General features: G+C 35.7%; 1 protein-coding gene and 1 long non-coding RNA gene across 2 annotated transcripts in view; one reads left to right on the top strand and one right to left on the bottom strand.

The window, feature by feature from the left end:
• NDUFS4 (NADH:ubiquinone oxidoreductase subunit S4) overlaps nt 1-2622 on the top strand; it is a 109958-nt gene extending 107336 nt beyond the window's left edge. Inside the window, exon 5 of the mRNA XM_077752507.1 lies at nt 2401-2622. Within this exon, the coding sequence (XP_077608633.1) occupies nt 2401-2504 (104 nt within the window). The 3' untranslated portion in view covers nt 2505-2622. The remainder of the gene's footprint in view (nt 1-2400) is intronic.
• LOC144222019 (uncharacterized) overlaps nt 1-27189 on the bottom strand; it is an 89038-nt gene that overhangs the window by 4178 nt on the left and 57671 nt on the right. The gene's annotated exons all lie outside the window — the stretch shown is intronic.

Raw genomic sequence — 27189 nt, forward strand, 5'->3', positions numbered from 1 at the left:
GAGAGGCAGACACAGAATTCGAAGCAGGCTCCAGGTTCCGAGCTGTCAGCACAGAGCCCAACGTAGGGCTTGAACTCATAAACTGCGAGATCATGACCTGAGCCAAAGTTGGACGCCCAACCAACTGAGCCACCCAGGCGCCCCTCAGAGTACTTTTTATAGTTAACAGCATCATTTGCTAGCTAATGGAGGAAATGCTTGAGAAGTTTATAATGTTAATGCTCAGTTCACAGTATTAATATCCTTACAAAATTCCTTTCTATAGTTAATTCAAAATTAATAGGTTCCAATGTGACGGAAATTTTATTTACATTAATACTTCATATAGAAGATATGTAGCTAGAAAGTTGCAAATAAATTTGGGAGAGAAAGAATAGCTGAACATTTATCAGCTGCTTGCTATAAACCACAAGAGACATAGTATTAGTTAAGGCACAGGCGCCCGAATCAGGTTGTATTTGTTCAAATCCTCATTCTGTCCCTTCATGAGTGAGCTTGTGCTACTTACCTAACCACTCTGTGCCTCAGTTTCCTCAGTTATATAAAGGACATATTAATTCATATAAAATTTTAGGAAAGTACCTTTTACATAGAAGCAATAAATGATTGTTAAGTGCCAGGTGTTTTCTAAGCACTTCACATGAGTAAGCTTGTTTAAACATCTTGACAACCTATGAGGTACGTACTATTCTTGAGCCCCTTAGTACATTTTTTGAAATGCAAATAGCTACTTGTTAATGTTCAGATCCTCTTAAAGTAAAACCGGGCTTTCTGATTTTGTTCCTGTTTTAATGGATTAGAAAGTACTCAAAACTTTACTCTATGAAAGTAAGGTTATGTTTAAGCAAGTGAATCAACATTTTGTCTCCTGGATTTTGAGGATTTTTTTATTTTTTATTTTGAGAGAGAGAGAATCTTTTTTTTAATTTTTTTTAATGTTTTATTTATTTTTGAGAGAGAGAGACAGCATGAGCAGGGGAGACACAGAATGTGAAACAGGCTCCAGGCTCTGAGCTGGCTGTCAGCACAGATCCCAACGTGAGGCTCGGACCCACGATCCATGAGATCCATGACCTGAGCCGAAGTCAGATGCTTAACCGACTGAGCCACGCAGGCACCCCAAGAGAGAGAGAATCTTAAGCAGGCTCCACACTGAGCCTCCAGCACAGGGATCCCACTGTCCCGGGTAGTAGTATACTTTGATGACTTGATTTTCACAGGCTTCACTTTTGTGGCAAAATTGCATTATAAGGGGCAATTGAAATATAAACTTGGTGGCAGCAAATTCTATACTCACCAAGAGGGACTAGAACTCATAACTCACAAGATCAAGAAGTTTACTTAATTAGACATGTATTATTCAGTTTGGGCATTTCATCCATGGCTACATGATTCGGCCGTGGATCACATGTTTCAAGTGGAGTTATTTGAAGAAAGCCTTCAGATAAAATAATAGATTACAGGGATGGAAAATGAATCTTATGGAGTAAAAGTTACAGAGGTTTCTTGGACTAGGGAATAGAAAGATGACTTAATTACATCTTCAAGAAGGAGGATGTTGAATGGTTGTTCTCCATACCTTAGAAGATGTGAATAAACTCCGCTTTCAAAATTATAAAACACTAAGAAGGGGTTTGAAGAGAAGATACAAAGAATAGAATAATTAAGGCCAGTGGTCCTCAACCTTCTATGCATAAAAATGTCCCAGGACCAAAAGTTAAAATATAGATTCCCAAGCCCTTACCAGAAAATCTGATCCAGCAGGCCTTTGGTGAGGGCAGATAATTTGCATTATCATCAAGTATGTCCCTGGGATTCTAAGTAGATAGCACTTGAAGCAAGTGCTGAAAATTTTTTTGTATTTAATCAGTAGCCTGTCAAGGTCCAGAGAGCTGAACCAAGTAACTTTTTATGGTCTGCTGCAACTATGTCATTTGTATAAATAACTAAGTATATAACTATGTTTCCTGTATTGCTTCCAGTGAGATCCAAACTGTTGTAAAGCCACCAGCTTTTAGAAAACAGTGAGACAGGTTATATTGCTTAATGCTCTCTACTGCAGTTATGAAAGAAGTCACATGTTAAACGACTTAAACGATAGGGAAATGGAAAATTTTACACAAGTACGTAACCATCGTTAATTGAATAAGGAATATTGAGCAAGGAGAAGTCAAATCATGGGGTCATACTTTTGAGATATGGTAAATCATCTTCAGGCAATATTTTGGACCCTCTTATCACACAGGATTATAAGGGAACATATTACTAAATATATTTCAGATTGCTGAATTGCATTCCTCATGATAAATGAACATTAAATTTATGAAAGTTAGCTTCTGCTTGCTGTGCTCTTGAAGTATCCTCTTTAATGGTTTCTCTGGGTTTGTTTTTGTTTTCTAGGGTGGAGCTATGACATTGAAGAGAAGAAGGTTCCAAAACCCAAGTCCAAGTCTTATGGTGCAAATTTTTCTTGGAACAAAAGAACAAGAGTATCCACAAAATAGGTTGGCACTGACTATATCTGTGCTTGACTGTGAGTAAAGTCAACTGTGCAGTATTTATAGTCCATGTATAATACATTTCTTCATCTCCTAATAAATTCTACCTTTAATCACAGATAAATTTTGTGGTGTCTATTTTAAATGTTTTTTGTTTGTTTTGTTTTTGAAGTCTCAAAGTAAATGTTACAATTTCCTATATATATAGAGGAGATTTAAGGTGATCATACTTCTAGGTAATTTCAGTCTTTAACATCTATTAAAAAGAATGCTTGAAATCAACAACAACATTTAAGTTTTACACTTGGTTCTTACAGCCATTCTCAAGTTAGTAGTGCTTATAAGAGGTTCCTGGGTGGCTCAGTTGGTTAATCATCTGACTTCAGCTCAAGTCATGATCTCACAGTTTCTGAGTGGAAGCCCTGCTCCAGGCCCCGCCCTCTCCTTTTTGCTTTCTCCCTCCCTCTCTGCCTCCCTCATTCATGCTGTCTCTAAAAAATAAATAAAATTTTACAAAATAGAATAGTTTAAAAAAATTTTTTTATTGTTCATTTTTGAGAGACAGCAAATGGGGGAGGGGCAGAGAGAGAGACAGGATCAGAAGCAGGCTCCAAACTCTGAGATATCAGCACAGAGCCCATTGTGGAGCTCAAACCCATGAACCATGAGATCTTGACCTGAGCTGCAGTTGGACGCCCGACTGACTGAGCTACCCAGGTGCTCCTAAAAAATAGTTCATAAGTTACCAGCCATCATCATAATACTGTCTTAGAAATTCTCGTTTTATCGTTGTTTTTTTGTTTTTAATTTCTGAGAGAGAAAGAGCATAAGCAGGGGAGGGCCAGAGAGAGAGGGAGACACAGAATCTGAAACAGGCTCCAGGCTCTGAGCTGGCTGTCAGCACAGAGCCCGATGCAGGGCTCGAACCCACGAACCATGAGATCATGACCATGAGATCATGACCTGAGCTGAAGTCGGACGTTAACCGACTGAGCCACCCAGGTGCCCCTGTCTTGTTTTATCTTAGGTTAGAGAAATTCAAGATTACATTGCAGTGATAAATCTCATTACTGAAGTTCTTCTTTAGTTAGAACTTTATAGCTCAATGTTTGAATTCGAGTGAATTGTGTTACATACTTAAACCCTGCCCAGGATTATACATTCATGACTGTAGTTCAGATGAAGATTTTATATTCTAATGAATTGAAAGACTCCAAGAAAATAATCAGTTCATTGTTGGAGATCTTTTTGTATTCACTATTGTTTTTGTAAAATAGAAGTAAATAGATGCTGTTTGTATGTGCTAATCATTTAGGTCCTCCAATGTGAGTTATCAAGCATTTATTCCCGTCAATCTTTTCTTTAAACAGCTTGTACACTAATCTTCATCATAATTCTGTTAGGCACTATTATTTCCCTCATTTTCCAAAGACATAAATCAAGGCTTACATTAAGGACTAAATAACCTACTCAAAATTGTCCTAAATGCCAATGCTGGGACTTGAACCCATGTCTGTCTTCACATCCCATACTTTTAATTAGTTTAGTTATAAAGAAAAAGGACTGATCAATGGCAGATGATTTCTTTGGATTGCAAATAAATTCTTTGATATTTCAAAAGTTATATACTAATTATGTACTTTCTCATGATTATATTTCTTAAAACCACTAATAGCACATTGACCTAGCGCAGCAAAGAAAACACATCGAACTATAAATTTGTACAGTCTTTTGAAGAGCCATAATGGCAGTCTCCTTTCAAAATGTTAACGGTATGTTCCATTTTTAAGTTTATTTTGAGAGAGAGAGAGCACGCACATGTGGGGGAAGGGCAAAGAGAGTGAGGTCAGGGAGAGAATGAATCCCAAGCAGGCTCAACATGGTCAATGTGCTCAAACTCATGAACGAGGAGATCATAACTTGAGCCAATATTAAGAGCTGGATACTCAACCAGCTGAGCCACCCAGGCACCCCCTGTATATTCCAATTCTAAAAATCCTCATCTAGACATATAGCCCATGGGTATACACAGAAATGAACGTACAAAGATACTACAGAATGGTTTCTAATAACTAATAAGTTGGAACACTCCAAATGTTTATTAAAATAGGAATAGAGATAAGTGGGGTATTATGCAGCTATTACAAACAAGAGGGACACCTGGGTGGCTTGGTCAGTCAAGTATCCCACTGAATGTCAGCTCAGGTTGTGATCTTCTGGTCTTAAGATCCCATGTTGAGCTCTGACAGTGCAAAGCCTGCTTGGGATTCTTTCCCTCCCTCTCCACCCCTCCCCAACTCGTACACTCCTCTCTCAAAATAAATATTAAAAACAAAAACAGAACAAGAAAGATCTATGAGCTGTTTGGAATGTTGTTAAAGATATATTGCTAAGTAGAAAAAAATAGCAATAGTAGAGAACTTCAGGGAGAGGTGAAGAAGCAGGTACTTGCATAAACGCACCTAGAATGTTTTGGGAAAAACACATAAGAAACCAGTAATGTGATTTTACCACTGATTGCGGGAGAGTCGAGTCTTGGATCTTTCAGCTTTGAAATATAATACTGTAAGGTTGTATTATTTGTATAATCAAATATAAATAATTATAAATACACACTATGATTCATATCTTGTAATTTTAAGCTTGAAAAATTATACACTTTAATTATGTGATTTTAATTAGACTTTTACCTCAAGTGAACACTAAACTCTCCAAAATGTTACAATATAGCTCTTAAGAAACTCCATAGAGGGTGCCTTGGTGGCTCAGTTGGTTGGTTGAGTGCCCAGCTCTTGTTTTCTGCTCAGGTCATGATCCCAGCATCATGAGTTTGAGCCCTACATTGTACTCTGTGCTGAGCATGGAGCCTGCCTGAGCCCTTCTCTTGCTCTCGCTCTCTCCCCAGCAACCCCTCCCCCTCCAAAAAAAGTTTTTAAGTTCCACGGATACTTCAATGAGTACAAGTTTAAATTTCAGTAAAATAAACCTACTTTTATCCCATACAATAAGGCAATATAGGCAAGTTTTCTTCAAAAAAAAATTTAGCATTCTGCCTTTTGTTTTTTAACAAATATAGCATTCTTTATTTCTGTTAACTCTGGCAGAACTAACTTCCCAGGCAAGCTCATGAATTGGCTGCTAAAATTCAGTATTGTTCTTTTCTTTTGTAATATCTGGTCCTTATTTACATAATAAATCAGTGTACCTCTGTTTCTAGGTTGTTTCCATCTTTCTCATTACTCCATAGGTGCTGCCCATGCAGTGACTTTTATAATCATATTTAGTATAATTTATAATTTATTTCTGTAAGACTAGCATCAAGGGTCCTCAGTTGTTTTTGAATAATTTCTTTTCCTTTAGAGGTATGACAAATTTGAAAAGGAATAACCCAGATGGCCCTCCTTTTTATAATATATGTCTTATGTTAAGGAATCCTATATGTTTAGGAAAATTTACAAAAAACACTCTACCAGTAGTCCTACTAAAGTATACTATTACCACAAATTTGTCTTAGTTTTCCACACTATTTTAATTTAAAAATTTTGGTGCTGTCATTTCATTTGTATATACCAAGCTATTACCTTTATTGACTGAATTTGAAACTCAAAGTTACCTAGTTTTCGGTTGTAAACCGTAATGACAAAAAAAAGTGATCTACTTATTAACATAAATTCTTATTTGATGACTACTAAGTGCTGGGTACTACATTATATACTGTGTTACACCCTGAGGTCACAGTGGAGCAAGTCTGACATGGTCCCTGCTCTCCCATTACTTGTAGACCTAACGTGGGAGCTTATATTCTGCCAGCAATGCTAGCCATTTTATATGAGTAAAGATTGAATTCTGGTGCAACCACGTACTCAGTGATCCTTAAAAAGTTAAATTTTTCTAAATCTCCTGTTTCCTCATCTCCAAAGAGGAGGTATTGATCTAATGGGATAGGTGAACATCAAATGATATATTCACAATGACGGATGAGCACTTACTGTGTCATATACAGGAAACTACGGCATTGTGTGGGAGTTCTGTCTTTTGAAGAAATCAGGATGGAGTACTCAAAGACCTCTGACATTCTGACAGAACTAAAGACACGACAGTTTGGTGCTTAGCGTATATTGCTGTGTACTTTAAACTGTGTTTTAGAATTCTTTAAAATATTTGTACTCTGATTATAAAAGAGTTGCAAAAATACTTGATCTAGGGGCAACTAGGTGGGTCAGTTAAGCATCTGACTTCACCTCAGGTCATGATCTCACGGTTGGTGAGTTTGAGCCCCACATCAGGTTCTGTGCTCACAGCTCAGAGCCTGGAGCCTGCTTCGGATTCTGTGTCTCCCTCTCTCTCTACCCCTTCCCCACTTGCACCCTGTCCCTCTCCCTCTCTCTCTTAAAAAGTAAACATCAAAAAAAATTTAAAAATACTTGATCTGTATAGAAGTCAAAGATGAGTATAATCACAAATTCCTCCCATTGCAAGGTTGTCATTGTTACACTATTGGTGTGTATGTTTCCAGTATTTTTTTTTCTATTTCCTAAATACACATATGTTGTTTATAGAAAACAAATTACAATAATGTACAGATTATCTTTTTTAATAAAATATTTTGAGAGACAGCATGCACATAAGCAGGGGAGGGGCAGACCCCAACAGGCTCCATGCTGTCAGCGCAGTGCCCCATGCATTGATCTATCTCACCAATCACGAGATCATGACAGAGCCAAAATCAAGAGCCAGATGCTTAACTGACTAAGCCACCCCAGGTGCCCCTGTACATATATTTTTTAGAACAAAATTGAGTTAATTTCAAACACTTTTTAATTGAATATGTTTTCCCATGACATTTTTCTATAGTATGATATTTAATGGACAATTTAGCTTTGTTTTTTTACGTTCGCATTTTTCGAATATTTATCTTTTATATTTTTATAAATCTAACTTATCTCTCCAGTCATACTGTAAATCTCTAGAAGAATAAGAATTGTAGTTTCTGTCTTCCACAAAGGCTCATTCATTCATGGGAGAACTGAATAAACAATGGTAAGTTTTATTATTTAGAGGATTCTGAATACAAACCGTATATCCCATTCTCTTCTGGTTTTCAGCTGATATGTCTTTGAAATTGTTAGTGGATATTTACTTGGATTCTAGTCAATAGCTGCTTGAATCAATGTTGTTTACACCTGTCTTAAAATTGCACTAGGCACTAATTTGTTATTTTTAAAGATTTTATTTTTTGGTAATCTTGTACCCAATGTGGGGCTCAAACTGACCACCCCAAGATGAAGAGTCACGTGCTCCACTAAGCCAGCCAGGCACCCCTAAAGAGGTTTTAAATGCTATTTTTTTAAGTTTAAGACATGTTTTTTTTTTCCTTCAGTTTTGTCACATGTATTTTCCTTCCCTTCCACCACATAACTTTCATTTAAAAGTAAAGTGATACATCATAATGTCATCTCTAAATACTTCAGGATGTGTCTTTTCCTGAAAAAAGACATCATTCTTCCATAGACCACAATAGCATTGTCAGAAAAATTTGACTACTGATACAGTTGAACAATGTTCTGATTTAGCAAGGTTGCTCCAATATTGTTCTTTGCACTGATTTTCTTAAAGTCTGGGAACCAATCGATAATTCTGCATTGAATTTACTCTCCTTTAATCATAAACAGTTCACCTGAATTGTTTCTTTCATGACACTGGGCAGTTTTGAAGAATTCAGACTAGTCATTTCAAATAGTGTTTCACAATTTGGATTTCGCTCATTGTTTCCTCATGAGAGGTTCAGGTTAAACATTTTGGTAACAATCCAAAGAATGACAAAACAATGTGGTAAAACTTTGTTGGAAAATAGGATTTGTGCAATCTCAAAAATCAACCTATAAATGACATACTATCCAAGAGAGATAAAAGTGCTTTTATGGGGGTGCTTGGATGGCTCAGTCAGTTAAGCGTCTGACTCTTGATTTCATGGCAGGTCTTGATCTCAGGGTCATGAGTTCAAGCCCCACATTGGGCTTTCCTCTGAGTGTGAAGCCTACTTAAAACAATAAAAAAAGAAGACTTTTATGAAGAAGAAGTCTGGTATGTACCACTTTGACCAAGTGATCATACTTAACGTCATCAATAATTGATGATTTTATACTCTCAACGACTCACTTTTGGAGGCACATAAGATCACTGTCCAACACACACACACACACACACACACACACACACACAATAATCTCCAATTTCATTCTAGTTGCTCAGAGTTGTTATTCTGCACCCCATACCCCATTTCATGTTTTATCACCCTCCTTTCACATGAGAATCCTACTACATAACATCAATACATTATTCATTTATTCTACAATACACACAAAATTGATTTAAAATCACTAATACCACCAGTAACAAACTACAAGGTAAAGTTCAAGATTTCTTCACAATTCTTGTATTCAGTAAAAACTTACAGAGTCAGAGTACTGTGTCCCAAGTTACTTGAATTAAATATTCACATTGTCAAATTAGGTTCATTTGTTCCTTTGTATTCATCTATGTTTTTTCTTGGTGATTTTTTTAAATATGTAAAATTATAACTTGGCTCAGAAGTCAAAATTGTAATAAAAGTGTGTACTCGGGACACCTGGGTGGCTCAGTCAGTTAAGCATCCAACTTTGGTTCAGGGCATTATCTTGCAGCTCATGAGTTTTGAGCCCCATGTCAAGCTCTGTGCCAACAGCTGAGCCTGGAGCCTGCTTCGGATTATGTGTCTCCCTCTCTCTCTGCCCCTCCCAATTCACATTCTGTCTTTCTCTCTGAACAATAAACGAACATTAAATTAAAAAAGAAAAGTTGTACCCCAAAGAGTACCATTCTCACCTACTGTCTACAATTTAACCAATTTTATTTTCTGGTTTATCCTTCCTATGTTTCATTTTGCAGAAATAAATATATTTATATTGCTTACATATTAGTATTTTTCCTTTCTTACACAAAAGGAAGCATACTATATGTACTCTTTTTTATTTTATTTTTCCGTACTATACCTTAGAAAGTGCTCCATTAGTTCTATGCTTAAAATAAGTTAATCTTAGTGTATGTACATTATACCTCAATAAAGTTCATTTAGACAGGAAAACAGACCTCAGTATGATGTCACAGCATCACTGGATGAGATTCATGATCTGTAAGCATTTGATAATAAATAGAAAAACAAGTATATACGAAATTTTTTGAAACTTGAGAAAACTGTATTGTTAGAATTTAAATACAGAATAGTCTGAAACTCAGATTTTCCATTCCTGCAGTCACTTGCACCATAACTAGAATGGTCCATGTGGAACAAAGTGAAGAAATGCTGAAAAATATTACACAAAATTGACATCTGCAAAACCCCCCAAATCAGATACTTCTCTAGTTTTCCATTATTGTGTAAAACAAAACAAAACAAAATTCTTAACATGCCTTATTTGATGAGACATTCATTTCCTGGTATGATTTGTTTTCTGTTTATAAGTCTATCATGGGAAGATGAATTCATTTCTAGTTATGTTGAATGCTAGATGCCAATGAGCTACCCAGCTGAAGATTCACAGCAGAACATTACAAATGTAGGTCTCGAGATCAACAGATGGGCCAAGAGAATTTGCTGTACATAATGAAGCCATGCAATCAATAGAATGACAAGTACAGGATTATGAGGAGAAGTGAGAAGTCAAGGACAATCCCCTGGGTAAAGTATTTTTGGTAAGCAAAAAGGAAGATGTGGAAAACAAGGAATAGAGGAGGCCAATATAGGATTTTGTTTTGTTTTTTAATGAAAAGAGTTATCTAATAAAGCTAATGGGTTACATACCTCTTTGTAGGTTCCTAGGTGCTTAGGTGCAAGATTACTAGAATATCAGAAAAGGAAGTTGAATAAAATTAGATGCAGTTTCATAAGGAAAATGTGGTTCTGTAAATAGGTAGAAGGCTATTTAGTTTTGTATTAGTTTCTTATGGTTGCTTTATCAAATTGCTACAAACATGGTAGCTGAAAAGGACACACATTTATTCCATAGTTTTAGAGATCAGAATTCCAAAATCAGTTTCCCTAAACCAAAAATAACGTGTTGGCAGGACACTCTTTCCACAAGATCTAGAGGAGAATCCATTTCCTAGCCTTTTCTAGTTCTAGAGCTCCCTTCCTTGATCTATAGTCCCTTCCTCCATTTTCAAAGCCAGGGACATTTTGCTTTTGTTGTCCTATTACCTTCTTATCCTCAGGTCAGATTTCCTCCTGCCTCTCTAAGGACAATGTGATTACAATTAGGGCCCACCGAGATCATCTAAAACATGAGAAAAGCCATGAAAAATGTCCTAGAACTACCTCACTCCTTAAACTGTCAATCTCTGACCAGTTTGTTTGGCAGTATATAGTTATCAGTGTGTATATGAATGATTACATTTTAGAAAGACCTTCAAAGATAACTTAATCTAACAGAAACTTGTGGGATAGGGAGTATCTTACACAAGTTTATAAAACCAATCTTCTTATATCAGTGAGGCTCCATACGGTATCTCCTTTTGAATAGTTCCTTAGAATAGTCACATGTCCATTTTTATTAGACTGTGATATAAAAGTTTGGCCTGCTTAAGCCAAGAAAAGACATGTAAATGGTAAGTGGAAGTAGTAAAACTCACTATACATTTGCAGATGACATGATACTATGTATAGAAAATCCTAAAGACTCCACCAAAATATATAAAGACTTATAAATGAATACAAAAATTAATATACAGAAATCCATTACATTTTTAAGATTTTATTTTAAGTAAAGCCTATGCCCATTGTGGGCTCAAACTTACAACTCTGAGATCAAGAGTTACAGGTCTACCTAATGAGCCAGCCAGGTGCTCCTATTATGTTTCTGTATACTAATAATGAAATAGAGAAATTGAGAAAACAATCCCATTTACAATTGCATCAAAAAGAATAAAATACCTAGGAATATATTTAACAAATGAAGTGAAAGACATTGATGAAAGAAATTGAAGATGACACAAATGGAAAGGTAGATCATGTTCACATTTTGGAAGAATATTGTTAAAATGTTCATACTACCCTAAGCAATAACAAATTCAATGAAATCTCTTGTCAATATGCCAACAGCATTATTCACAGGACCAGAACAAATGATCCTAAAATTTGTATAGAATCACAAAAGAGCCAAAGCAATCTTGAGAAAGAAGAACAAAGCTGGAGGTATCACAATCTCAGATTTCAAACTATTCTACAAAATTATAATCATCAAAACAGGATGGTACTGGCACAAAAATAGACATAGATCAACAGAATAGGGAGCCTAGAAATAAACCCATGCTTTTATGGCCAATTAATCTATAACAAAGGAGGCAGGAATATAAAATGGGGAAAAGACCGTCTCTTAAATAAATGGTGTTGGGAAAATTGAACAGCCACATGTAAACTGGACTGCTTTCTTACACCAGACACAAAAATAAACTCTAAATGAAGACTTAAATGTGAGATCTGAAACCATAAAGCTCTCAGAAGAAAACACAAGATAGTAACCTCCTTGACATCAGTCTTGGCAGTGACTTTACACAACTGACAACAAAAGCAAAGACAAGAAAAGCAAAACTAATGACTATACCAAATTATAAAGCTTCTACACAGCAAAGGAAATGATCAACAAAACAAAAAAGGCAAGATACTTCAATGGCAGAAAATATATACAAATGATATATCCAATAAGGAGTTAATATCCAAAATACATAAAGAATTCATACAACTCAATGCCAAAAAAGAAAAAGAAAACCCTGATAAAATTGGGCAGAGGACACAAGTAGACATTTTTCCAAGGAAGATCTATAGATAGCCAAAAGACACATGAAAAACTTGATCAACATCATGAATCCTCATGGAAATGCAAATCAAAACCACAATGACACATCACCTCACACCTGCCAGAATGGATGGTATCAAAAAACAAGAGACAACAAGTGTTAGCAAGGATATGGAGAAAAGGGAACTGCACTGTTGGTGAGAATGTAAATTGGTAGAGTCACTATAAAAACAGTATGGAGGTTCCTCAAAAAAGTAAAATTAGAAATACCATTCAACCTAGTAATTTCACTTATGGGTATTTACCTGAAGAAAGTAGAAACAGTAATTCAAAAAACCATATGCATCCGTGTGTTTATTGCAGCATTGGTTACAATAGCCAGGATATGGAAGCAATCTAAGTGTCCATTGATAGATGATGAATGGATAAAGAAGATGTGGTGTATATATGTGCAATAGAATATGGCTACCAAAAATGAAATCTTGCCATTGGCAACAACATGAATGAACTTTGAGGGTATTATGCTAAATGAAATAAGACAGAAAAAAGTTACCATATAATTTCACTAAATCTAAATCTAAAAAGAAAACAGAAATAGCCTCATAAATACATAGATCAAACTGGTGGTTGTCACGGGAAAGGGAGATTGGAGGATGGGCAAGATAGATAAAGAAGATTTAGAGATACAAGCTTCCAGTTATAGAATATGTAAGTCTTGGGGACTTATTTCTTATATATTCTTGTATATAAAGTACAGCACAGGGAATATAATCAATAATATAATAACTTTGTATAACTTAACATATCATGAGAAGCATTCCATAATATATAAATGTCAAATCGCTAGTATACCTGAAAATAATATAAACTGTAAGTCAATTATACTTCAATTAAAAATCATTAAAAAATAAACAAGTAAATAAATTTATCAGTTTCTGTATCCCTTTGGGGCAAAACAAAAAGCTCAGTATTCTTAAGACAACCTTTATATCAAAAGTCAGATGTGACACTTGTACTAGGCCTCTACACTTTAGGTGTTATCAAATGAAATTGAATAAATAAGCACTTAGTAGATACTTCATAAATGTTGGGCACTCCTTCATGAAAATTCACATCATTCATTTGTGGCCAGGCATTAGGCTGAATTCATGTGTGCCTTCTAGAATTTCTATTTAAGTAATTTTTTTTTTTTTACCTTAATCATAATGGGAGATAGTAAAGGAGGATCAGTATGCCTACATATAGGAGTAGAACTTAATAATGTACAGTTTAACTAACTTTTTAAAATGTGTTTATAATCAAGAATAAATTGACCTGTTATGAATACTTGAATTAATGGTTTTATGGAAAATCAATGAAATAATGTATGCGGAGTAACGCATACAATGGATACAGAGTGATATGGGATAGTTAGATTTGTTAATATCTAACTTAAATTTACTCTTAAGTGAAATCCCTAGAAAAAACTGCCAACAATAATAGGTTACAGTGTAATATCTGCTGACATTTTCCACTATTGGTACATAATTACCAGCTTATAAAACTTAGAGTTTGAATATGAAGATTTTATAATCTTAGAATACTAAGGTATGTATGAAGATGATATTTTGTCTAAAGCCAAAGATGACAGTCACAAGGTGGAACTTAGTCTATAATTTTAAACAGTCACCTCTTCAATATGAGCATCATTTTCCTGTTTTTTTAAAAATATAATTTATTGTCAAATTGGCTAACATACTGTGTGTACAGTGTGCTCTTGGTTTTGGGGGTAGATTATTGTGCTTCATCGCTTACATACAACACCCAGTGCTCATCCCAACAAGTGCCCTCCTCAGTGCCCATCACCTATTTGCCCTCTATTCACACCCCCCACCCCCACCCATCCACCTTCAGTTTGTTCTCAGTATTTAAGAGTCTCTTATGGTTTGCCTTGCTCCCTCTCTGTTTTTAACTGTTTTTCCCCTTCCCTTCCCCATGGTTTTCTGTATTTCTCAAGTTCCACATATGAGTGAAAACATATATCGGTCTTTCTCTGACTTACTTGTTTCACTTAGCATAATATCCTCCATTTCCATCCACATTGCTGCAAATGTCATGATTTCATTCTTTCTCATTCCCAAGTAGTATTCCATTGCATATATAAACCACATCTTCTGTATCCATTCATCAGTTGGTGGACATTTAGACTCTTTCCATAATTTGGCTGTTGGTGAAAGTGCTGCTATAAACATTGAGGTATATGTGCCCCTATGAATCAGCACGCCTGTATCCTTTGGGTAAATTCCTAGTAGTAGTATTGCTGGGTCATAGGGTAGTTGTATTTTTAATTTTTTGAGGAACCTCCGCATTGTTTTCCAGAGTGGCTACACCAGTTTGCATTCCCACCAACAGTGCAAGAGGGTGCCTGTTTCTCTACATCCTTATCAACATGTTGTTGTTTCCTGAATTGTTAATTTTAGCCACTCTGACCAGTGTGAGGTGGCATCTCAATGTGATTTTGATTTGTAGTTCTCTGATGATAACTGACGTTGAGCATCTTTTCAGAACATCATTTTTCTTTAACAGTGATAGATTCCATGAATGGTTGCATTGTAGTCCCTCTGATTAATTGATGTCAGGAGTTTATTTTCTACATTTCTGTCTTTGTCAGTTCAGATGGGTAGAACAAACTACCACAGAATAGATGGCTTATAAACATTTATTCCTTATAATTCTGGAGGCTGGAAGTCTGAGATCAAAGTGCCAGCATGGTTGGGTTCTGGTGAGGGCTGGCCTACTTTCAAGTTCATAGACAGCTGTCTTTTTACTATATCTTCATATGTCAGAAGGGATAAGACAGCTCTCCAGGCTCTTACAAGATTACAGATCCCATAGCTCATGACCTAATTGCCTTCCAATGACCTCCTAATACCATCATGTTGGCAGTTATAATTTCAATATATAAATTTGAGAGGGGAGGACACAAACATTCATTCCATAACACTCCACCACCACACCCCCAAGATTTATGCCCTTCTTGTATGCAAAATACATTCATTCCATCCCACAGCCCTAAAGTCTTAAACTGTTCCATCATCACCTCTCAAGTCTTATCTACATCTAAATCATACAGGAGTGAGATTCAAGATATCATTCATCCTGAGGCAAATAACCTTCTATCTGTAAACCTGTGAAACCAAGCAGATTCTATGTTTCCAAAATATAGGCACAGGCACAGGACAGACATTTTATTCCAAAAGAGAAATAGGAAAGATTAAAGGGCTTACCTGGGTCCCAAGTAAGTCCAAAACCTAACAAGGGAAATTTTAAACTGTAAGGCTTAAGAATAATTCTCTTTGGTTTGATGTTTTACCCACTGGACCCACTGGGATGGAGATCCTATATTCCAGATCTACTGGTATGGCAACATTACCGCCACAGTTCAGAGATCATGCCCACCTGTTGCTCTTTTCCGTAGTTATGCCCATGCTACATTTCTCCATGGCTTTGCCAGATGACAACTCCCATAGTTTCACTAGGCATTGGTATTGCCCTTTGAAATCAGGGTGGAGGCATTCCTGCCTCCTGGGCTTCTGCACTCTGGGCCTATAAGAGTGATGTCCTAAATAGATTATTTTCATGTAATTATGAGAATTGACAAAAACATGAGCCAGCCAATCTGAAAGTGTTAATACCATTTCAAGTACAAATGAAAACCAAACAAAATTGATCTTGATACCAGTTTACAATCATTAAATGAGGGAAAACATCATGGAGATGTAAAACAATCAAATGAGTCCTAGAAAGGGATTTCTATGTGAAGCTAAAGTAATATATGCCATAGTTAAAGGATGCTTTAGTCTTTCTTACAAGTGGCAGTTCACCTCAGGACACACAATTCAGTACATTTGGGGATTATAATTATACAAATTTAAGACAGGGAATGATTGACCATCACATAAGAGAAGAAAATTGCCAGTAGTAAGAAGGAGAAGGATCAAAGAAGACCGTAGCTGAGTATGAAATAAGCAAGTATGTAATAGTATGAAAGCACGCTGGGGAGTACATAATGCAATTACATTGTGTATTAAACAAAGGATAAATTGAAGTGAAGAATTGCTTCAGTTAAATTTCCAATGAAGAAAGTACACATTGCATTCTGCTTTAGATTACACCACTTGATGTATATGCAAAGAATTCCAAAGAAGAAAACAACAAAACCAAAAGTCAAAAGGTAGATCATACATAAAAAATTTAAAGTTTTGGAACAACCTTATCTATTTGGAGCCACTAAAAATATAATAGCCTGGGGGCGCCTCGGTGGCTCAGTTGGTTAAGTGTCCGACTTTGGCTCAGGTCATGATCTCACAGTTCCTGAGTTCAAGCTCCGCATCAGTCTCTGTGCTGACAGCTGAAAGCCTGGAGCCTGCTTCAGATTCTGTGTCTCCCTCTCTCTACTCCTCCCCTGCTCATACTCACTTTCCCACTCTCTCTCTCTCAAGAATAAACATTCAGAAATAAAAAATAATCTGCCCAGACGATCACAAAGATTTGATAGACAACAAGAGCTAGGGCACAGTTGAACAATGAGGTCATTTCTACACAAGGCTACTCCTTCAAAACTGGAAGAGGTGGCTATTTTGTCTAATGGATAGAAACCAACACTGAGTATCAAGGAAAATGAAACAGAAATATGCTATAAATGAAAGGACAAGATAAAACCTCAGAAAAAGTCCTTAATGAAACAGAGATAAGGGATTATGAGATGAAGAGTTCAAAACAATGGCCATAATAATTTTCAATGAACTCAGGAGAGGAATGGTTGAACACAGTAAGAACTTCAACAGAGATAGGAAATGCAAGAAACTACCAAAAAGAAGTCAAGATGATGGGTTGCCTGGGTGGCTCAGTCAGTTGAGCATCCGACTTTGGCTTAGGTCATGATCTCACTTCATGAGTTCAAGCCATGTATCAGGCTCTGTGTCGACACCTCAGAGCCTAGAGCCTGCTTTGGATTCTGTGTCTCTCCCTCCTTATCTGCCCCTACCCTGCTCTCTCTCTCTCTCAAAAATAAACATCTAAAAATTTTTAAAACGCTGATGAAAATATAATGACTGAACTGAAAAATACACTAGAAGTACTCAGTGACAAATTAGATAAAACAGAAGAGACAATCAATGACTTCAAAGACAAACAGAATTCACCCAATCAGAGAAGGAAAAATAAATTTTAAAAATGAAGATAGCTTAAGGTATTTATAGGATAACAGCAAGCAGATCAATATTCATAAAATAGGGCTCCCCGATGGATAAGAGAGAGAGAGAAAGGGGCAGAAAAATTATTTGAAGAAATAGTGACTGGAAACTATCCTAATCTGAAGGAGGAAACAGACATCTAGATCCAGGAAGGACAGAGAGTTACCAACAAGATGAACCTGGAGACTCACACCAAGATACATTATAATTAAAATGTCAAAAGTTAAAGACAAGGAAAGAATCCTAAAAGCCACAAGAGACAAGCAACTTGCTATGTACAAGGGAATCCCATAAGACAATCAGATTTTTTTGGCAGAAACAGAATAATATGCTATATTCATAGTGCTGAAAGAAAAATACTTCCAAACAAGAATTCTAACTGGGAAAATTGTAATTCATAATTGAAGAAGAGATAACGAGATTTCCAAACAAGCAAAAGCTAAGGAGTTTATCACCACTAAATTAGCCTCACAAGAAATATTAAAGGTAATTCTCTAGACTGAAATGAAGGGCACTAATAACAGGAAAACATAAAAGTGTAAGTTTCACTTATAAAGGTAAATATATAGCAAATATGGCAGAGTAATCACTTATAAAACTAGAAGTAGTAAGGTTAAAAGACAAAAGTTGTAAAAATAATTATAACTATGATAATTAAGGGATACACAAAATAGAGGGATATAAAATGTGACACCAAAAAAATAAAACATGAGGGGGGAGTAAAAATGTAGAACTTTAGAATTCATTTAAACTTAAGTTTTTATCAGATTAAAATAAATTGTTGTAAGTTGTCATATGTAAACCTTACTATAACCACAAAGCAAACACCTACAGAAGATACACAAAACAGAGAGGACTCTAAAATACCCCTGAAGAAAGTCATCAAACTGCAAGAGAAAAAGGAAGAGAGGAAGTACAAAACAGCTAGAAAATAAAATGCCAGTAGGTACATATTTATCAATAATTACTTTAAATTTAAATAAACTAACTTCTCCAAACAAAAGACATACAGTGGCTGAAAGGATTTTTTTTTAAAAAGACCCATTTATGCGCTGCCTACCAAAGACTCGTTTCAGATCTAAAGACATACAGACAGAAAATGAAAGCATAGAGAAAGATATTTCATGAAAATGGAGATCAAAGAAATGGGGAAAGGTGGATTTTTATTAGACTTTAAAACAAAGACCATGATAAAAGACAAAGAGCCCATAATGATAAAGGGATTGACCCAACAAGAGGACATAACATTTTATTTATGCACCCAACATAGTAGGGTATAAATATATAACGCAAATATTCACAATTGTAAAAGTAGAAATAGAAAGCAATACAAAAATAGTAGGGAAATTTGATACCCCAGTGACATCAATAGATAGATGATCCAGACAGAAAAACGCTGAGAAAACATTGGCCTTAAATGATGCATTAGACCTGATGGATTTTAAGGAGATATACAAGAACTTTCCATCCAAAAGCAGCAGAGTACAAATTCTTCTCAAGTGCACAAGGAGCATTCTTCTGGATAAATCATATACTAGACCACAGAAACAAGTCTTAACAAATTTAAGAAGACTGAAATCATGTTAAGCACTTTTTTGACTCCGGTGTATGGAACATAAATTAATTACAAGAAGAAAAAGAGAAAATTTATAAAAATATGGAGATTAAGCAACAAGCTACTGGATAATCAATGGGTCAAAGAAGAAATCAAAAGAGAAATAAAAAACTATCTAGATATAAATATCAATGGAAAGAATATACCAAAAGTTATGATATGCAGCAAAAGTAGTTCCAAGAACAAAGTTTACATCAATAAATGCCTCCATCAGGAAACAGAGGAGAGAGAGCAAGATGGCAGAGAAGTAAGGAGCTCCGTACTTGCACTCGCGCCCATACATCCATCAGGAAACAAAAAAAATCTCCAAATAAACCTTACCTCCTACTTTAAAGAACTAGAAAAATAGCCGATTTTAAGTAGAATAAAAGAAAATAACAAAGATCAAAATAAAAATGAATGAAATAGAGACTGAACAAACAATAGAAAAGATGAATGAAAGAGCTGGTTTTTTGAAAAGATACAGAAAATTGACAAACCTTTAGCTACATTCACCAGGAAAAAAAGAGAACTTATATAAGTAAAATGAGAAACGAAAGAGACATTATAGCTGCTTGAGCAGTAATACGAAGGATCATAAGAGACTATATACTATAAACACTATATGCCAACAGATTTGACAACCTAGAAGAAACAGATAAATTTTTAGAAACATACAACCTATCAAGAGTGAATCATAACAAATAGAAAAACTGACTGGATTGATTACTAGTAAGGAGTTTGAGTCAGTAATGAAAAACCTTTAAACAAATTTAAGTTTATGATTAGATGGTTTCACTGGTGAATTCTACCAAAGTTTTAAAAGAATTAAAACTAATCATTCTCAAGCTTTTCCAAAAAAATAGAAAAGGAACACTTCCAAAGTCATTTTACAAGGCCATCATTACCCTGGTTCCAACACTAGACAAGACACCTCAAGAAAAGAATGTTATAGGCCAATACCTCTGAAGAATATAGATGCAAGAATTCTTAACAAAATATTAGCAAACTGAACAATACATTAATAGGATCATACACTATTATCAAATGGATTTATTTCAAGGATGCATAGATGTTTCAACATCCCTAAATCAATGGGATAACCACATAAACAAAATGAAGGTAAAATATGTGCAATTATCTCAATAGATACAAGAAAAGCCTTTGACAAGATTCAACATCCATTTATAATAAAAACTCATAGCTAACATAGTACTCAATGGGGAAAGACTGAAAGCTTTTCTTCCAAGATCAGGAATGACAAAAATGTCCACTTTCACCACTTTTGTTTCATATACTACTGGAAGTCCTAGCCACAGGAATCAGACAAGAAATAGAAATAAAATTATCCAAATTGGTAAAGAAAAGTAAAATTGTCATTATTTGCAGATGCTCTAATACTACGTAGAGAAAACCCTAGACTCTACCAAAAACTATTAGAATAAATGAATTCATTAAAGTTTCAGAATACAAAATTAATATGCAGAAATCTGTTACATTTTCTGTACAATAAAATAGTGCAGAGGGAAATTAAGAAAATAATTCCATTTACAGATGCACCAAAAAGAATAAAGTAACTAGGAATAAACTTAACCAAGGAGGTGAAAGATCTGTATTCAAAAAACTTAAAACACTGATGAAAGAAATTAAAGACAACACAAATGCAATCTACAAATTCAATGAAATCTCTATAAAAATATCAATAATATTTTTCACAGAGCTAGAACACATAATTCTAACATTGGTATGGAACCACCAAGAAATCAAATAACCAGAGCAATCTTGAGAAAGAGCAAAGCTGGAGATATCACAGTCCAATTAATTAATTAAATATTAATTAATAATTAATATTATTAAAATGTCATTACTACGTAAAGCAGTCTACAACTTCAGTGCAATCCCTATCAACATTTCAAATGCAGCTTTCTCAAATAAAACGAGCTCTACAATTTGTATGAAAAAACAAAAAACCCCAAATAGCCAACCATTCTTGAGAAAGAAGAACAAAGCTGGAAGCATCATGCTCCCTGATTTCAAATTATATTTCAAGGCTCCAGTAAGCAAAATAAATGGTATTGGTGTAAAAACAGACACATAGATCAAAGGAACAAAATAGACAAGAAACAAATCCATGTAAATATAAACCCATGTAAACCCAGAGCCAAGAACACACAATGGAAGAAGGATGGTCTCTTCAATAAATGGTGTTGGGAAAACTGGACAGCCACATGCAAAAGAATAAACCTGGGGGCGCCTGGGTGGCTTAGTCGGTTAAGCGTCCGACTTTCGCTTAGGTCATGATCTCGCGGTTCGTGGGTTCGAGCCCCGCGTCNCTTGAACATAATACCTAAAACCATAAAACTCCTAGAAGAAAACATAGACAGTAACATCCTTAACATCACTCTTGGCAAAAGTCTTTATTTTTTTAAAAATTTGAGAGCATGCACAAGCAGTAGAGAAGCAGAGAAAGAGGGAAAGAGAGAATCCCAAGCAGGCTTTGTGCTGTCACTGCAGAGTTCAGTGAGGAGCTTGATCCCACAAACTGAGATCGTGACCTGAGCAGAAACCAAAAGTTGGACACTTAACCAACTGAGCCAACCAGGTGCCCCAAAGGGCATTACTTCTCAGATCTGACACCAAAAGCAAAGGCAAGAAAAGCAAAAATAAATGATGTAACTACATCAAACTAAAAAAGTTCTGTACAATATGGAAGCCACTGATGAACAAAATGAAAAGGCAATCTACTAAATATGATAAAATATTTCCAAGTCATGTATCTGATAAGGAGCTAATATCCAAAATATATAAAGAATGTATACAACTTGGTAGGGGGGAAATCCAATTAAAATCGGGCAGAGACCCCTTTTGCTTTGCTGCATCCAAGAGAGCAAGATGGGTCTCTGTAGCCATATGAGGAAATTTGGCCAGGATTCTCCTTGTCTCCTCTTCTCAAACCAGCATGGTCTGATCCAGAAATATGGCCTCAACATGTGCCGCCAGGGTTTCCATCAATGCGCCAAGGACATAGGATTCATTAAGTTGGACCAAGTGAACTTTCTTGAATGGGTCATCCAAAATATCTGTCTTAACTGCAGATATCCAAGATAACCTGCCTTAATGCCAACTCAGTGTACATAAAATAAAATACTTCAATTTTTTAAAAATGGGCACAAAATCTGAGTTAAACATTTTTCCAAAGATGACATACAGGTGGCTAACAGGTACATGAACACATGGTCAACATCACTAATCACCAGAGGAACAAAAACCAAAACCACAATGAGCTCTCATCTCACACCTGTTAGAATGTCTACTATCAAAAAGATAAGAAATAACAAATGTTGGTGAGGATGTGGAGAAAAGGGAATCCTTGTGCATTGCTGGTAGGAATGTGTTCCAGTAAAGCCACTATGGAAAACAGCATGGAGGCTCCTCAAAAAATTAAAAGTACTACTAACACATGATCTAGCAATTAGACTTCTGGGTATTTATCCAATGAATAAAAAACAGTTGAAAAAGTATGTTCATCCCCATGTTCACCGCAGCATTATTTACAATAGCCAAAATATTAAAACAACCTGAGTGTCCATCAATATATAATGGATAAGAAACTGTGTTTTATGTACACAGTGGATTATTATTCAGACATAAAAAATGACATCTTGGCATTTACAACAATGTGGATGGACCTCGAGGCCATTACACTAAGTTAAAGTAGTCAAATACTGTATAATCTTACTTATAGGTGCATTCTAAAAAACAAACAAACAAAAACAAGCTGATACAGAAAACAAACTGGGTTTCCAGTGGCAAGGGGTGAAATGGGTGAATAGGTTCAAAAGGTACAAACTTCCAGTTATAAAATAAGTAAATCATAGGGGTTTAATGTACATCATGGTGACTATAGTTAAAAAAAACTATATTACATGTTTGAAAGTCACTAAGATAGATCTTAAAAGTTCTCATCACAAGAAAAATATAACTATGTATGGTAATAAAGTTTAACTAGACTTATTGTGGTGACCATTTGGTCATATATACAAATATCAGAGAAACATCAGAGAAGCAGAAAAGTATCATAGAAGGATTAAAGCAAAATAAATCAGATATTATTTTAATATAATTTATTGTCAAGTTAGCTAACATACAGTGTATACAGTGTGCTCTTGGCTTCAGGAGTAGATTCCCATGATTCCTCACTTACATACAACACCCAGTGCTCATCCTAACAAGCACCCTCCTCAATGCCCATCACCCATTTTCCCCTCCTATCAACTCTCAGTTTGTTCTCTGTATTTAAGAGTCTCTTATGGTTTGCCTCCCTCTCTGAAACAATTTTCCCCTTCTCTTCCCCCATGGTCTCCTGTTAAATTTCTCAAATTCCACATATGAGTGAAAACATAGGATATGTGTCTTTTTCTCACTGAGTTATTTTACTTTAGCATAATATCTTCTAGTTCCATCTACATTGTTGCAAACGGCAAGATTTCATTCTTCCTCATTGCTGAGTAGTATTCCATTGTGTATATATATATATAAACCACATCTTTTTTATCCATTCATCAGTTGATAGACATTTAGGCTCTTTCCATAATTTGGCTACTGTTGACAGCACTGCTATAAACATTGGGGTACATATGCCCCTATGAATCAGCACTTCTGTATCCTTTGGATAAGTTCCTAGTAGTGCTATTGCTGGGTCACAGGTTAATTCTATTTTTAATTTTTTGAGAAACCTCCACACTGTTTTCCAGAGCAGCTGCCCTAGTTTGCATTCTCACCAACAGTGCAAGAGGGTTCCTCATTTCTCCACATCTTTGCCAACATCTGTTGTTTCCTAATTTTTAATTTTAGCCACTCTGACCAGTGTGAAGTAGTATCTCAATGTAGTTTTGATTTGCATTTCTCTGATGATCAGTGATGTTGAGCATCTTTTCATGTGTCTGTTGGCCAGCCAATGACTTGTTTGGAAAAGTGTCTATTCATGTCTTCTACTTGTTTCTTCATTGGATTATTTGTTTTTTTGGGTGCTGAGAGTTTAAGTTCGTTATAGATTTTGAATACTAACCCTTTATCCAATGTCACTTGCAAATATCTTCTCCCATTCTGTCAATTACCTTTTAGTTTTGTTGATGGTTTCCTTTGCTGTGCAGATGCTTTCTATCTTGAACAGGTCCCAATAGTTCATATTTGCTTTTATTTTCTTTGCCTTCAGAAACATGTCCAATAAGAAGTTGTTGCAGCTGCAGTCAAAGGAGTTGTTCCCTGTTTTCTCCTCTAGGGTTTTGATGGTTTCCTGCCTCACATATAGGTATTTCATCCATTTTGAGCTTATTTTTGTGTATGGTATAAGAAAGTGGTCCAGGTTCATTCTTCTGCCTGTTGCTGTCCAGTTCTCCCAGCATCATATGCTAAAGAGATTGTCTTTTTTCCATTGGATACTCTTTCCTATTTTGTCAAAGATTAGTTGGTCACACATTTATGGGTCCAATTCTGGGTTCGCTATTCTACTCCGTTGGTCTATGTGTCTGTTTTTTGGCAACACATATACTGTTTTGGTGATTACAGCTTTGTAGTACAGGCTAAAGTCTGGGATTGTGACGCCTCCAGGAATATTTTTCTTTTCTTATTTGATCTAAAAGGTAACTGTTTAAAGTTATAATTAATAATAATAATGCAATGGGTGTTTATGACACATAGATGAATAAAATGAATGACAACACTTTAAATAAGGCACAAGAGGGAGAAATTATGAATATTTTATTATAAAGTATCTGCCCTGTATGAACAGATACTTTATGCCCTGTATGAAACAGTACAATTTTAGTTGAAGGTGGACTTTGACTAGTAAAAGTGCATTACAAGCTCTAGGGAAACAGGGGTGCCTGGGTGACTCAGTCAGTTGTGCGTCTGTCTTTAGCTCAGGTTATGATCTCACTGTTCTTGAGTTCGAGCCTCACGTCAGGCTTGATGCTGTCAGCGCATAACCTGCTTGGGTTCTCTGTCCCTCTCTCTCTCTCTGTTCTGCCCCCCACTGACATACACACACACTCTCTCACTTACTTTTACTCTCTCTCTCTCGCTCTCAAAAATAAACATTTAAAAAAAGATATTAAAATCTAGGGAAACTAGTAGAAAGGTAAAAGAATGAACGACTCAGTGACATAAAATCAAATAACCTGATAACAAATAAGCAAATGGCTTAAATAGACTTATTGAAAGATGATATATAAAATTCAAAGAAATGTATGAAATGATGCTCGGGGTGCCTGGGTGGCTAAGTTGGTTAAGCATCTGACTTCGGTTCAGGTCATGATTTCTAGGTTCGTGAGGTCAAGCCCCCATGTCAGGCTCCGTACTGACAGTTCAGAGCCTAGAGCCTGCTTCGGATTCTGTGTCTCCATCTCTCTCTGACCCTTCCCTACTAGTGCTTGCTCTCTCTCTCTCTCTCTCTCTCAAAAATAAATCAACATTGAGAAAAAGATGTTCAATATCATTAATGATTAGAAACAAAACAAAACAAAAACACAGAAAAAAACAAGTGTTGGTTGGGAGATGGAGAATATGAGACTTTTTGTGTTGTTTGTCGGAATGTAATATTTTCCTCAAAAATTAAAAATAGAGTTACCATATCATTCAGCAATTTCACTCCTAGGTATCTATCCAGAAGAATTGAAAGAAGGGTCCTGAAGACAGACGTTTGTATATCCATGTTTATAGCCACACTATTCCATGAGGTGGAAGAAACCAAAATATACATCCACATATGAATTCATAAACCATGGCGTGTATATTCAATGGACTATTATTCACCTTTAAAAAGGAAAGAAAGTCTACCACATGCCACAGCATGGATGAACCTTGAGGTCATTATGCTAAGTGAAGTAAGTTTGCCATAAAAGGACAAATACTACATGATATACTTCTATGAAGTATCTAGAGTAGGCAAACTCATACAGATAAATTACAATAGCAGTTGCCACAGGGTGGGGAAATTATTATTTGATGGGTATAGAGTTTTACTTCTGCAAAAGGAGAAAGTTCTGGAGATCCGTTTCACAACAAACTGCATATACTTTAACACTAGCTGTACACATAAAAGTGGTTAAGATGGAAAATTTTAAGTTATTTCTTTTTAACTATAATAAAAATCAATGGCATTTATATACACAAATAATAAGCAGCTATAGGTTGTAATAGATAAGAGAACTCTATTTATAATAGCAATAAAGAAGATAAAAGATAAAGTACTTAGAACTAATTTTAATAAGAATTACCCAAGAGGCACCTGGGTGGCTCAATTGGTTAAGCCTCCAACTCTTTTTTTTTAAAAATGTGGTTTTTAAAAATTTATTTCTGAGAGAGACAGACAGCGTGCATAGGGGATGGTCAGAGAGAGGGAGACACAGAATCTGAAACAGGCTCTAGGCTCTGAGCCGACTGTCAGCACAGAGCCCAACGCGGGGCTTGAAGTCACAAACTGCAAGATCATGACCTGAGCCGAAGTTGGATGCTTAGCCGACTGAGCCACCCAGGCGCCCCTAAGCATCCAACTCTTGATTTCAGCTTAGGTCATGATGTCACAGTTTGTGGAATGGAGCCTTGCATGATGTCCCAGTTTGTGGCTATTAGCACAGAGCCTGCTTGGGATTCTCTCTCTCCCTCTCTGTGTGCTCCTCCCTTGCTCATACTCTGTCTCTCTCAAAATAAATTGAAAAGAATTATCCAAGATCTCCATGAAAAAAATTACAGAACTTTCATGAAAGACAAAAATAGAATTGAACAAATAAGAAGATACCCTTGTTCTTTGATTGGATATCTCACCACCATGAAGAGATCAGTTTTCTTTAAGTCAACTTATATATTTAATGTTTTCCCAGTTAAATCCAGTAAGTTTGTGTATGGATCTAGGTAATTTCACACAACTTGTATAAAAAAGAATAAAAAATGAAAGTAGTCACGCACTGAAAAAAAAAAAAAAGCAAAACAAACCTCTGAATGAAGTCTATCCCTTTTAGATATTCAAACATACT

Source organism: Crocuta crocuta, unplaced genomic scaffold (assembly GCF_008692635.1).
Source record: "Crocuta crocuta isolate KB4526 unplaced genomic scaffold, BGI_CrCroc_1.0 scaffold181, whole genome shotgun sequence".
Classification (NCBI taxonomy): Eukaryota; Metazoa; Chordata; class Mammalia; order Carnivora; family Hyaenidae; genus Crocuta; species Crocuta crocuta.